Source organism: Venturia canescens, chromosome 5, assembly GCF_019457755.1.
Source record: "Venturia canescens isolate UGA chromosome 5, ASM1945775v1, whole genome shotgun sequence".
Classification (NCBI taxonomy): Eukaryota; Metazoa; Arthropoda; class Insecta; order Hymenoptera; family Ichneumonidae; genus Venturia; species Venturia canescens.
The window spans coordinates 18,201,053-18,216,174 of NC_057425.1; the positions used below are offsets into that span (position 1 = coordinate 18,201,053).

Here is a 15,122-nt window from a genome sequence, read left to right on the forward strand (position 1 = left end):
GTGATACGCCCTCTAACCCCCCTGTCTTTTTATAATCTGGGGCATCTATCTTAACGCGTATACTTAGCATTGTATGCGCGAGATCAATGTACTCATCCCCCTGGCCTGGGACGACAAATTCTATCGGTGAATCATCCGTCAGCGATGAGATTGGTTTGTAGTATACAGAGTGTGTCCCCTCGATCGTTGTCTGGGTTGGCGGTAATGAAAATAATTCAAGTTCCGACTTAAGACACTCGCACGAGTGCGCGTGTAGGAACGCCATTTTTCAGAGCGCAGTTTAAGCAAAAATATCCGTCACTGTTCTTGGTTTCTTGTTACGTCTCGTGACGCGCGGTTTAGCCGATGATCTTCTACCTCTCACACCCTTCTTCCTCTTCTTAACACATTTCGTTCTTGCACCACCGCCGCTTGAACGTTTTCGCGATTTCACCGCCTTTCTTTTCACAGAGTTGCGCCGTGATATGCTCCCCGCAGCAGAATGCACCAGTTTATTAATTTTGCTGCCTTTATAGCCGGAGCCCTTCATGAGCGATGTAATTTTTTCCTCAGCTTTACGCCTCAGGTTTTGCCCTGATTCGCGCAGGCGCGTTTGAAACGCTTCTCTCGGTTGTACACCGGAGTTAACGACATCAGAGGCCATGTTAATCCCCGAGCGAAGCGCCTCTCTACCAACAGTCCGAGCCCCCTGTTTCAAGAGAGGTATGATACGTCGAAAGAGACCCCCTAAAAAACTTCCAATACCATGACCTCGCTGGTTTGGTGAGCCGATATACACATGGCTGATACCGCCATAGCCTGTCCGAGCCCCGCTCCCCGTTTGCATCTCGAAGTACTCGTCATAGTAATCCATTGTAGATATACCCAGGTCAGTCTATACGTTTGAACTGTAGCGTCACCGTCAGCGTCCCGTGCTCGAATGGTATTGGCTCGCCAAACTCATCCCTTATATCAATGGTTATTGTTTGAAAACTAGTATGTAGTAAGGGAATATAACGCGGTGGCGAGAAGCTTTTTATCCTCACAGATCCGTAATTATGGGCATCGGCGATAGCAACAGGCACAACACGTAGCAATGGTGTGCGAACATCGCCGGTAATATAGGGCTCGCAGATATCGGTATAAACGTACATCATGTTGGGGGTCCCGTTGGCTAAATTGGCAGGCCTCTGAGCAGTGTATCCTCCACGGGGTACTACTACGCCTCCTGTTTCGGTGAACCCTAAAACCTTGCTCAGTACGTCGGAGAAAAAAAAGGTATGCTCCAGGTTCTTACAAGATTCGCAGACGCGCTTCACCGTCACATACCCGTTGCGGGCGTACTTGAATTTCAAATGGCCCGTGACATAAGGTATTTCGTTAATAGCCTCGAGCAATGTCCCTATGCTGTGGTATACACCGGGTGGCACACAGGCGTTATCTTCCTTAAAAGCAAAAGCCGTTGAAACACCGGTCGCCAACTCGCGCTCGATAGGCACGTACTTCACCGGGGTACCAGCCGGCTGCCTCGTTGTCACACTCAGGAGGTTTCGCGCGCCCTCGACAGGTACGTACTTCGTTGAGATACCAGCCGCCTGCTCCGTTGTCATATTCAGAAAGTTTCGCTTGCCATCGGTAGGCACGTGTAAAATGGTTGCGGGTATATGGATCTCAGCTAATGAAACAGCCCAACTACCGTGAAGAGACATACGCTGCGGTAGATGTGTGGTATACCGTGTTGTTACATTATCGGGATAATAATCCATACTACTATTACTAGGCAAAACCATGTAAAACTCGTCTTTCATTTTAATGCCCGCTGTTTAACCTGCTTTGTTTGCACTCTCGATAGCTCGGGCTCATAAAATATACCATCAATATCCTCGTCGTGGAGATCGCGCAGGAAGTATACCGCAGGGCAAACGCCGGACGACACACGGTGAATCTTGAACAGCTCGCTACTCCAGCCACCTTCGTAACCTTTTGCAAAGGCCGCCTTCGCGCTACTGATACGCACAATGTCACCCACCTTATATTTAGGGAGACAATGCTCTGGTCTTTTGTATCTCTGTATCAGGTTATTCCAAGCCTTAGCGGCTGTAGCAAACGTCACTGAGACGGGCTTCATTTTTATAGCGCTATGCGTAGAGTTGTTGTATGCTGAAACAATGCTCTGTAGAACGTCGAGGTAGCGTTTTTGCCGGCAATACGTGAAATAGCGCCACATTCTCTCCTTCAGCGTTCTATTGAATCTCTCGACAATAGCCGCTTTGATATCGGGGTTTCTCGCAATGCGAAACCGTATGTCTTTTTTCTTTAGGAGATCCTCAAATGCAGCACCTACGAATTCTTTACCTCTATCCGTCTGCAGATAAACGGGTGATCGACCGTTGCTATTTTTCTTAGACAAGATGAGATTAAACGCTTTAGCCACAGATGCGGCAGATTTGTCGCGTAGAGGTTGAACCCATGCGAATTTACTGAGAGTGTCTATCACAACGAGTAGATAAACATAGCCGTCGTTATAATCTTTAATTGAGCGAAGATCTACCAGATCAGCTTCCCAAAAATCATCAATGTTCCGTACGTTATAAAAACGTCGCGGAAAGTGCTGTCGCACGGGTTTGTGTTTCGTGTAAGCATCCTGTCCCTCAAGCCACTGCAGCGTCTTCGTTCTGGATACTTTTTTCTGACGTGCCAGACGTAGCAGTTTAGCAGCACCTGAAAACGATGCTTCATGGGATGGATTAAAATACACTTTTTCCAAGGTTTTCATATTTATAATTTGAGGTTAGCCCAGGTTACATGTCTTTTCTTATGATATTTATTAGGATAACCGTTGCCGCTCTGCCCTGCGTTATCTGATTTGCTATCGCGGCCGCTGAAGAACGGCGACTGACTCGTCGCACCTGTACTGTCGCTGTTTGTACTGCTGTTGCTGCTCTCCTCGAGCTGCGACGGTCGTAGCGTTGAATTGGCCCTTGTCTCCTGCCACAACGCGTCATTGCCGATGAACTCCCGCGGTGTCTGTATTGCTCTCAGAAATTTAGCGAAAGCACCACGCCCCGCCGGTTTAGATATTTTTCTAGCTCTCATAGCGTCGTTCACAAGATCAAAAATATTCGAGCCCTGAATCGGGCTACCCTCAATCGATACGACTCCTCCGGAATCCCAAGAAAAATTGCTGCGTGGCGCGTCATGTAAACGGCGGAGCAGCAACTTCGCTTTAGTGCGATATTTGGCTGGTATGCTTTCAATTATGACGGAGTCGTTCATGCCGTTACGAGTTTCTCCTTTTTCACTTTTATCATAATTAGGCGTCGTTGCATGGTCGTTCTTCATAAGATCGCTGTGTTGTCGAGCTCTCTCGTCATCAGAAAAATGGAGATAACGCTGTAGCACAACCAGGTACGCTGTCCATTTTTCCCTCTCATTCTTGTAGGTATTAGAGTTCAAAATTTCATTCATCTCCGCGTCCGGTCTGGATAATACGGTATCAGTAGATTGTGGCGGTTGTGCCGAGGCGTTCCAGCCGGCCGTTGGCTGTCTCTGGTTTTGCATGCCCAGCTGTGCCACATGCTCCTCAGGGATAAGAACCATTTTTCTCGCGTGCTCCATCATCCCCGTCCGCCAATCAGGCTCGATAGAACAGTGCCTAGTATCGGTGCTAGTAGGAGCGGTAGAAACCCGCCGCTCTGGATAACAAAACGTTTTTTACTTTTCCAGCAGCCTTTTTTCGCGGCTAAACGACGGAGAGCGGGAGCGTGTCGTCGTAGCTTTTTTCGCTGATCAGCCTTCAAAGGAACGTTACCGCAAAGAACGTTCAAGGCACACTCGCAGATACAGCGGACGATGCTTGGGTCCGCTTTACGCAGGACAGCCTCGCGCTGCTCTTTATTGAGATACTGAAGAGCCCGTAGTATCGTCACGTGCTTTTTACAGAGCGGTGCACCGTTTCGCTCCATTACGCGTGTCAAACTGTCTAACCTCTCGACGTATCACCCCTTTTAGCCGATTTTTTCGACCTATAGGGATGGGGGGTAGCGGTGCCTTTAAGAATATACCACACGCATAGACCAATACAATAATAAGGGTGGGAGGTGTTTCCACAGGTGTTGGGTCCTTGCGTTATCTTGTTAGCTCGCTGAAGTGCGCTCAAAACGATCATGCATTTATCACAGTGCGATAGCCCTTTGGGCGCCATTACATGCGCTGAACTGGTAATTCACCAGCATTGCATCCGCTTTTAAACTTTCTCCGCGGTACGTAGACAAAATGATGGGGGTCGTCGGGAAAAATACAGGTACGGAATCTACAGTTGTCAGGCGTCGATTGTTTCAGGTCGAGTAGCAAATAACCGTGCGGCTTGGCTGTTGCGTCGTGGTACGCCTCCTGTAGGAAACGCGGGTTTTCAGGATACACCTGTCGCGCGAGATGCTGAATTTGAGCACGATCACGGGGATTTTTGAAAATCACTATATAGTTGGCATTCAGCGAGATATCTCGCTGGCCGTGTCCTTGATGGAATAAGTTCTGGGTAATAAAAATAACGCTCAGATTTTTATGATGACTGCCTTTGGTGAAAAGATCCACAACATTGTTGTTAGACGCCTCGCGCATCAAATCATCGATTATGAGAAGTTTTGCGCGAGGGTCGTTAGCATAATCAGCACTCTGAGGTAGACCCTCGTGGAACTCTATTGATTCACCATACTCCGTGTACGCTGACTGCCACTCGGAGTAATAGAAAATGACTCTCTCAAACGGCTCACTGTTCATCCGTGAAATAAACTTTAAAAACTTTTTTACAAAGTACGTTTTACCACAGCCTGTGGGACCACAGATCATTGAGGTCCAGGGATGCTTCCACCGTACATCTATCTGCGCGAATGACCACGTTTCCTGCGGGGCGGTATAATATAAAGAATTCGAGCAGTTGAAACATGTATAGAGCTTTTATTTTCCGGTAACAGTATAAATATTTTACAGTAATAACATAGATATTTTACAACGCTGCTTAACAATGTTTAAAGCGAGAGTTTTTATAAACGGTTATTTGTAGCCGTAAGGGAGCGAGCCGTATTCGCCATCACGTCTTCGCTTGACGCTCAGAGACATGCACGATTTCTTTTCGGGTCGTGTGACAACCTGGTGGAACGGTGTACGACGTATTGAATCAAACTGTAGTACAACAGGATTTTCTCTCACACCTATTATAAATGACCGTATTGATTCGTAATTTATCAGCGAGCTGTTTGCGTAATTCAGCGTTATGCCTTTAACCTTGCAAACCTCGCTTTCCGCGCCGCTCGGCGTATTAACTATGAAAGAATAAAATTTAGGGCCGCCTGAGATGAAAGACTTAATGTAACTGCCCTCGCCGTAAGAGCTTAGCTCGTCGGTTAAATCCCCTAGCAATTGACCCGTTGGCGGTTCATACTCTCCAGGCTCTTTTCTCGTGACATAAATAACGGAATCGGTGTCGCAGTACAGAGCACGCTTACCCAGCGGTTCGAGGTAGGTGTAAAGTTTTAAACGGGCTTGGGCTGTGGTGTATGCAGCTATGACAGTATTTGCTATATTAGACGGTATTACAGCATCATCGGTTTTCGTATAATTAACATACAGCACCTGGTTGTTAACAGGTAGCATACCAGTGATCTCGTGCTCGGGGCTATTTAGCAACTCCATAAGTTTTTCGCGTGTCGACACTATTTCTGTTTGTGGTAAATTTTCGCGTTGTCCAAATTTACCCCAAAAGGAGTTAAGACAAAGTTTGGCTACCGAGCGCAGCCCCGGGTTTTTCGCTACCGCACCCCGCTCCAGCTGAACCCCTTCGGCTGTCTTAAAAGCAGTTATATAACGATCTTGGGCAGCCTCGTCATCTGCATAACCCTCGGGCCAACCGCTGGCCTCTTGTTTGATTTTAAGAAAAGTGTTTATGTACCCGGTGAAAAGGCCCCCCTTCTGCGTATCGCGGTTGTACTGCGTTATTTTATACTGCCAAATCTCGCTCACGGTTAATATTTTATACCCGCACGCAATAGCTTTTCGCAATTCATCCACTACCCAAGTACCGCTAAACACACGCTCCGCGGGGTCTTCATGAGGACACGCGTCCTGGTTCATTGTTTCGCAGCAGCTACGACATAACCCGAATAACAGGCGCTGATGCATTCGCACCGGCAGCACCGGATGATAAAGATTTTGCGGTGGAAGCACTGTACATTTAACAAGGCCCTCGACGCGGGAAAGACTGATATTATTTTCGGGACCTGTCAGCGCCCTGCACTCGTCGCCGACGTATACCGTTGGATGGCCCACCGGATATTTGCCGTACTTGCAGATGTATGGGTACAAAGAGCAAACGTCAACATATCGTATCTGCTCCCCGTCTTTCACGTCGTACAGAGTGACCATGTTTTCCGTGCGACCACCGAAAAAAGCATCGCGCGGATTGAGAGGCTCCGCTCGAACCAGAGGGTGATCACTCACAAAAGCGTTCATCTCTAAATCTGTTTTTATCATCCGGTCATACGCGCACTCCCAAATCTCGGTTAACGTGTAGCCGCTTGAGCGGATTCTCTGCGATATAGCGTTTGTTCTCTCGAGACGCTCGTTCAGTGTATCACCGTCGCTTTGTACACGGTCTCTGTTTACAGTGAAACAGCTCAAACACCCGTGCCAATAGCAACCGTGAAACTGTAACACGTGGGCTGAATCAGGTGTTTCGTAGTAACCGTCTACTAATAAATTTTGAGGCAATTTAAACTCGCGCGAGCGTCCTGCGTGAATGATACGACGATTTAAAGAATGCTCCATCCACACGAGCCAAGAGATCGCTTTTTTTGACTGATTGTGAGCCCATCTGTAACCACCCGTAGGTATGATACCGATCGTGTTAGGTTTTAAAAAATTTTTTCGAAAGATTTGAAAGCAGGCGGACGCGATTGTTGTGTTTTCGCTAAACGGGCAAACGCGTCCGCTGTCCTTGAACATTTTCCGGAAAACCACACAGGCCTGTCTCAATATCGTAACGTCGTTTTTACAATAGGTTATGAGCTCGTTTGAAAAGTTAAATACATAAGAGGCATTCTTTAACTCGTTATACCATGCAAAAAAACGCTCGCGTTCCTCCGGGCGCATAGTGTCGGGAGAGTAATCGGCTGCGGGCGGCATCGGCCCAATATAATTTTGATTCTCGGGTCTATTGAACAGATGCGGAAAAGATCCTTTGGCGAGAGCAGTTTTTAGACCGAAAGATTTAGGCAGTGCACTCAGAGGCATGTGAAAGTAGTTCAAGCTGTCGAGAAACACGAGTTTGCGAACGCGCATTGTGATGATTTTAGTGCCGTTCATTATTAAAGACGGGAGCTGCGTTTTTTTCTCCTCGATGAACTAGCGCAGGATAAACTGGGCGTCGAAACCACCGGCGTTATGGGCTATTAAAAATATGTGAGAGAAGTTCGGCATACTCTGTATGGCTAACTCCACAAGTTGACACACAGGGTTCGTCCTAAATATAAACTCGTGATCCCCGCAATGCTCGCACGGCTCGTCTATAGAAGCATTATCGCAGCACTTAGTGCAGACACGTTGAGCTACGCAAAGATTCGGTTCGTGAACGCGCGTTGTAGGATCACCTTTTACAGGGGTACACTGCTGCGTTTCAAAATCATAGAATATGAATATGTTCTCTTTTGGCCTCTCATCGACGCGAATAGGCCTCATATAGCACAGGCGATTATAGGGATGCCGCGATTTACACGTTTTACAGAAACCCTCCCCGCACACATGCGTCTTTTTCTCTAAAGGTCTTATCGCACGAAAGCAGTTACGGCACCGCTGAAGAGACTCGCAAACAGTGTTTACCCTGTGTTTACGACGGATGGTAATAGCCCTGTGATTTTCTAAACATTGTTCCCCAAAAAAATCGCGGTTACATGTCTCGCATCTGATCGCGGCAGCTGCTCCCAGAGCGCAGGGCGGTGCTTGAAGGCAGCGAGGGCATTTCTTTTTTAAACATCTATGATCCCGACGAGAACGGGCGTTACAGATTGCGCAGAAGTTTAAGCTGCCTACAGCACCACGCAGATTCAAGATAGGCTGGAAATGATGCGACCGCTCATAATACAGAATGTATAACGTGTGCCGGACTGAGCCTACTGTATCCATAACCGTCTGTGTACCGTCAAACACCGGTCTTTCGCGTCGCCCCAAAGTCAAAAACTCGAAAACCACGATAGCTAACCCCTCGCGAGCCAAATAATTCTGGTATATAGCAATTTCGCGCATACCGCAGCCAGCGGGCTGTATAACAACATTTGCGCTTCTCGTGAGCTCAAGCGCCGCCTCTTTTTGAAGCGACCCGTTAATCTGTTGTATACGCTGCCATCTAGAATGCAGAGCCCCCGAGCGTATCTCACCCCTTTCCGCGTACGCGCGTGCTGTTACTAACGAGCGCGGTAGACACAGATTGTCGGTATTTCGAATCGTTAAAATTGATTTTTTAGCAACGCCCTCGTGTGTCAAACCTTTTCGCCCCCTACCCTCCAAACCTTTAACGATACATACTTTTATATGGAAAGAATCATTAATATCCAGAGACGCTGCACTTTGAGCTATGTTTGTTATTAATTGCCAGATATCTACAAATGTATAGGCGCGGACAGGATGGAATGAAAGCCAGACGGGGCCGTGCGCTAAGCAGCTCGCGGAGAACGAGATCCCCGCGTAGTCACCACCCTCACAGTGACTCGTGAGATGCGTCAGAAGATCGCGGAATGCTCCTTCAAGCCATGTTGTCACGTTTGCGCCAGCGTGAGGCTGGCGGATACGCAATGGTATCTCCCGACCACGTAGTTGAAAACGTTTGAAATAACGGGCTGTATCGTGCGTGATGATGATCCGCCCTCCCGGGGGTTGCACATCCCCGAAAGCCTCGTTCCCCTGTGTATTGCGTGTTCTTCCCCTGCCCGTTTGTATATCTGTAATCAAACAAAGGCGTGAGTTATAGAGTAGAGATCGCCGATAAAAAGGCATATTGTAACTTTAGTGTACCTCGTACTAATCGCGGTACGCCTATAACGAGATAGCTGACGAGTCAGCTGACGAGTACCCTGTGGTAAATATATCCTTTTTAAACATATCCTGTATATACCGCAAGGGCTAGAGATAAAGAGAGAGAAAGCGCGCGAGTGAGGGAGAAAGAGAGAGAAGACGTTATTATTTCTTTACCTGAATCACACTCCATCAGCTCTTGAAACCATAGGCCGAAGCGTCTAGCTTCTAATCGCTCCTCGTTTAGACGCTCCCCCTCCTCCTCCTCCTCCTCCTCCTCCTCCTCCTCCTCCTCCTCCTGTCGAGCATCCATCGGATACACCCCCAGCTGATTCTCGGGCTGTACGAGGTCATCATCCTGCTGACGATGGTGGTGATACGATGGACCCGCTATCGCTCCGTCGTCATCGTTTGCTCTGGCTTGCCGGTACACAGCTGTTTGGGTTATTTCATAATTTCTGTTTATTTTTACGCGGTTTATTTTTATTTTATTATCATTGTACGACTATGCTTACCCAGTATATCAGACCGATCGCTAAACATTAAGGAGGGGTTGAGAATAGTTGACGCCTCGTCGTCATCAGACTCGGGTTGCAGCGGTATCGGTTCGGCCGATGCTGCCGAGGTGCTCGCCCTGGGCTCTTCCTCAGCCCTCTCCTCATACTGCGGTTCTGAAAAAAATACCGCCCCAGTAGTTTTTATGTCTAAAAACGAAAATCGAGGATAATAACGTCAAAACAGAGCTGAATACGCACGGTAGAGGGCGGTTTGATGCTCTGCTTCCTCCGCAGCTCTCGTCGCCTCAGCGAGAGCCTCTTCTTCTTCTTCGTCGCTCACCGCGTCGTAAAACTGCCGATGGCCTATGGTGAAACCCTGCGGTATCGGCTCGGCCGGGGCTGCCGAGGTGCTCGCTCTAGGCTCTTCTCCTACCCCCTCCTCATGCAGCGGTTCTGAAAAAATACCACCCCCAGTAGTTTTTATGTCTAAAAACGAAAATCGGGGGGTAATAACGCCAAAACAGAGTTGAATACGCACGGTAGAGGACGGCTTGACGCTCTAGATCCGTTTCCTCCGCAGCTCTCGTCGCCTCAGCGAGAGCCTCTTCTTCGTCACTCCCCGCATCGTAAAACTGCCGATAGCCTATGGTAAAAATAACTGCTGTATTGCTAACCGTCAACAACAATGATTTATCGAGCTAATGGTACTTACATCTGATTTCATCGACAAGGCCTCTTACGAGGGGAGCTTCTAAAACACCGCGGCGCTGTAACTCCTCATACACAACACCCAACACTTGTTGACCACTTAATATGCCTCTGTTATAGGCCACCACTAGAGCTCGTAAAGGGGCCCACCAGATCACGTATTTAAGTCTGTTCACGAGTCGATCACCCGATAAACGCAGCAGCTCGTAACACCATAGATCATTACACCGACGTCTCAGCTGAGCGCTATGCGGTTTTGTTAGACGTAAAAGACCCAAAATACAAGAACGCACTGATTCATCCGACATTGTAAGGGGTAATCGTGAAATACCGCTCTATATGACGGTTGAATCGCTACTGACATATCTCGAGCGAGAAGATAGGTGTGAATCATAATTAAAATGCTAGCGATATTTTTTTTCAAGACGGCAAAGGAGCAGTCGCTGAAGTTTTACAGTACTCTGCATGGTCCCCGGTGTTTGCGTGAAAAAGCACGCGCACGAGTGAGACAGCTTTGTTTATGCCTGTGCAAGCATATTTCCGAGCATATTGCTCCATCTCCTGTATAGCATCTTCTCCCGAAGATCGAGCTGTGTCTTTAGCCCTCGGAGATACGCCCTTCATAAGTGAATCGGTTGAATCCGCAAAAATAGCATATAATAAAGAATATATATCGGTGGGGTTTGTTTAGAGGTATCAAAAGGCTGCAGCCGTATGCGTCGTTTTGACAGCTCTGTATAAAGCATCGCGTCTCACGGGAGAGCGAGAGAGAGGTTTGCTCGCTAAAGGATCAGTGTGATGAGAGCGAGCGAGACAGTATATGGTATCACTGCTGCAGCTTTGAAGCACTGTGCCTCTACATCTAGCGAAAGAGCGAGTGAGAGAATGCACGGTGTCGCGAGTGTGAGCGAGAGGGCATATGCTGTTGCTGCTGCTCTCGCGCTCGTGCGCTTCACAAGAGAGAGAGTGAGCGAGAAAATGTATCATGTCTCCAGGTGTGGGCGAGAGGCTGTGCTCTATCCTCGTTACAGCTCTGGAGCGCTCGGCCGATGCACGTGCAATTCTGATGACGCTGCACGACGGCGTCGCGAGAGCGCAGGGCCTCGCATCTCATGAGAGAGCGAGTGAGAGGGCTTATCACGGCACGGGCGCGAGCGAGATAGCATGCGCTATCATTGCCACGACTCTCAAATGCTCGAGTATTGGGCCTCACGAGAGAGAGAGAGAGAGAGGATATATCATGACGCTGGAGCGAGCGAGACGATATACGGTATCACTGCTACAACTGTGAAGCGCTGTGCCTCTACACCTAGCGAAAGAGCGAGTGAGAGAATGCACAGTGTCGCGAGTGTGAGCGAGAGGGCATATGCTGTTGCTGCTGCTCTCGCGCTCGTGCGCTTCACAAGAGAGAGTGAGCGAGAAAATGTATCATGGCTCCAGGTGTGGGCGAGAGGCTGTGCTCTATCCTCGTTACAGCTCTGGAGCGCTCGGCCGATGCACGTGCAATTCTGATGACGCTGCACGGCGGCGTCGCGAGAGCGCAGGGCCTCGCATCTCATGAGAGAGCGAGCGAGAGGCTTTATCACGACACGGGTGCGAGCGAGATAGCATGCGCTATCGTTGCCACGACTCTCAAATGCTCGAGTATTTTGCCTCACGAGAGAGAAAGAGGATGTATCATGACGTTGGAGCGAGCGAGACGGTATATGCCATCGTTGCTGGCTGTTGCTTAAAGAACCAGCGCGATGCTATGACTTAAGGTCAATGCTACGATGACGTACTCCCCCCCCCCCTGCTTAGAGGCTGTGCCCGGTGAGCGCGAGGTACCGCATCTCAAGAGAGAGCGAGCGAGAGCGTATACGTTGACGCGTATGCTAGCACGAGAGCGAGCAAGAGGGTGTACGCCGTCGAGGCTGCAGCCACGTGCAGTTTTGATGAAGCAGCGAATACCTCAAGCTCTCACGAGGCATCGCGCCTCGCGAGCGGCCTTATCTAAGCGTGAGAGTGAGCGAGAGGGCATGTGTGAATCCTTTGCCCCGTATACGAGGATGACTGCATCGGGCCGAGGTGTCGGCTGTTTTTACGGCCCCTCCTGTCCTTCTCCCGGCCCCCGCAATGATGTGCTCATCATAAGCACGTATTTGCATAAACGTCTTAGCCTTCTTTGCCCATCAGTCTTCAATCGAGTCGCGCGCGAGTATCTCGTCCCGGTCACTCTCTCATATTCTGTCCGTCTACAAGTTTTTTCTTTTTTTTTTGTTTTCCTCAAAATGTATCCACGCTACCGCTATTACGAGTTTCTGTCTCGCTCATTTACGTGCCGCGTCATACGGTTGTTGAGCGTTGAGTCCCTGTACATCCGTACCGACGCTCTAGAACAATTGTATCTCCACGTGGTAGATTTAATGTATAGTGAGTTTATAGACGGGAGGTTGGGCCGGCCCATCCAAAGCGAGGAGGCAACGCCGGGTGTGAACTGTGTGGTGGTGCTGCGGGGCTCGCGTATTGCGTACCGTGGGGAAATAGTGTACTGTGATAGCGGTGATTTTGTCGAGGTGCATCTGGTGAACCACGGTGACAGTGAGTTTTTCGATTTAAACTGCCTCTACCACCCCTCACCGGCGTTAGAGGCGATACCGGCGCTCGTGATAGAGTGCTCCCTCCACAGCCTCGCCTACTTAGAGGCTTTTCACCATCCCATCCATGAGATGGAAGCGCTGTGCGAGGGGCCTCTTACGGCTACGGTCATGAGCCCTCCTACACGACACCCCCTGAGCATCCAGCTGTTTGCCGAGGACGGCCGGGATCTCGGGGGTGTTCTCGTGAACGAGCTGCAGGCCGCCTATCCCGATTACGACGAAGGGGTTGAAGACGGGCTCCTCGGCGTTGCTGCCGCCCCGGACGACCCAGAAGAGTAGTGTGTGTGTGTGTGTGTGTGTGTGTGTGTGTGTGTGTGTGTGTGTGTGTGTGTGTGTGTGTGTGTGTGTGTGTGTGTGTGTTTGTGTGCGCGTGAAAAACAATGGTGCACGAGACAGCGTCGTGGAGCCTGGATCGGGGACAGAGAGAGACGCGTCACCCTGGTGAGTTTTTCGATATATATTTTTTATTTTATTTTATTTTTATTTTTATTTTTTATTTTTTCTTTTTATTTTTTTTTTTTGATTTTTTTTACCCGTTTTAAAAATAAAATTAATATGTATAGAGAAAGAGAGATTTTTTTATTTTATATTTTTTACAAATATAAAATAAAAAAATATACACCGGAAAAAACGATGGTGCACTATGACGACGCGCTCACCCCCTCCGCACACCCGCAAACCTCTCGCCCACAACGCCGGCCGCTCGGCCTAGTGGGGGAAAGGAGTGGGGATAGGAGTGGGGGTTGCCATAGTGCACCACCTACTACTAACGGTTCAATTCCACGGGCGTAAATCGCAAGACTAAAACACGCACTCAATTGAATTAGGAAACGAATGATTGAAGATTAGGAAGTAGAGCTAATTAAGAAGCACGTGGTGTCTTGCACAACGTACCGAACCGAAAAGGAGAGATTTCGTAATGAAATTAGCCGAAGGAATTCAGTAATAATTTCCCGAATATTGTCCCAGAGTGCCACGGTTGTAAGGCGCAACACTCCCGATGAAAGAGAAGGTAGAAGAGTAAAAAATTATGAAGCGAGCCGATGATTAGTCCGAAATGCGAGGATCACTATCGATCCGTCGCGTACCGAGATCCGTGGAAGAAGGGCCTAGAAAAACGCCGGTGAGCTACCGGCAAGTATAGCACGAAGGAGGGGAGCGCGCGCAGAGAGCACGGCACCGCCGAGCTCAAGCGAGAGACCAACCGTGCACTGAGGGCCCCACGCGAGAGAACGGCGAACCATGCCCTTTTCTGAACAGCTTCCCTATGACATTGAACCAAATTGAGAGATTTGAAAAATTGAATAATCTCTCAATCAATGTTTATAGCGAGAAGAAGGATGTAATTTTGCCAGTGCGGGTGAGCAAGGAGAAGAAAGAACGACATGTCAACTTGCTTTACATCGAAGACGTGTCAGAATGTGGAATTGGACACTTTGCTTGCATCTAGAATTTATCTCAGCTCGTCAGCTCACAACTCAATACTAATGAGCACAAGAAATTCTTCTGTGATCGGTAAGTAAATTGGTCCACTGTTATTCTATTCTCTACAAAAAAAAAAAGATAAATTATGATTTGAAATTTTACAGATGCCTTCAGTACTTCGCAACCATCGAAAAGCTGCAGTCACATGAGGTGGATTGTGGCGTACTCAACAATTGTGCTGTGTGATTACCAGGTGAAAACGACAAATAGCTGGAATTTACGAACGCCAATCAGAAGGAGCGTCTCCTATTCGTGGTATACGCCGATCTCGAATGTATCTTGGAGAAGACCAATGCTGAAGAGAGGGAGAAAAATAAGATCCAACATCATCGCGTCTTCAGCGTTGGATATTATGTAAAGTGCTCTTACGATGATTCACTATCGGGATATCACGAGCGCCGAGAGGAGTACTGTGTGGAATGGTTCGTCGAAGAACTAAAACAATTAGCTTTGCGCGTTGAAAAAATTCTCCTAACGAACGTTCCAATGAAACAATTGACTCCGCAAGAGTGGAAAAAATTTCGGGAAGACAAAGAGTGTCATATTTGCGAGAAACCTTTTGTCGAAGGTGATGAGCGTGTTCGCGATCATTGCCATCTGACAGGCCAATTATTAAAAATATAAAATTACGTTTCATCGACTCTTTCAGATTTCTCAATACAAGTCTCGATAAATTAGCATCATTCTTAACTGCCGACAAACTCGCTACATTGAAATCACAATTTCAAGATGTGAACGATTTTCATTTATTGAT

General features: G+C 48.3%; 1 protein-coding gene and 1 long non-coding RNA gene across 2 annotated transcripts; both read right to left on the reverse strand.

The window, feature by feature from the left end:
- Positions 1 to 5,031: 5,031 nt before the first annotated feature.
- Positions 5,032 to 6,978, reverse strand: LOC122411330 (uncharacterized). Its single transcript, XM_043420074.1, has one exon. The coding sequence runs from the start codon at positions 6,976 to 6,978 to the stop codon at positions 5,032 to 5,034; it is 1,947 nt and encodes a 648-aa protein (XP_043276009.1).
- Positions 6,979 to 8,952: 1,974 nt separating this feature from the next.
- On the reverse strand, positions 8,953 to 9,295 carry LOC122411036 (uncharacterized). The gene is made up of 3 exons (XR_006261060.1): positions 9,217 to 9,295; positions 9,040 to 9,098; positions 8,953 to 8,966 (listed from the first exon to the last, which is right to left on the reverse strand). It is a non-coding gene; the product is annotated as an uncharacterized lncRNA (long non-coding RNA).
- Between the last annotated feature and the right edge of the window lie 5,827 nt (positions 9,296 to 15,122).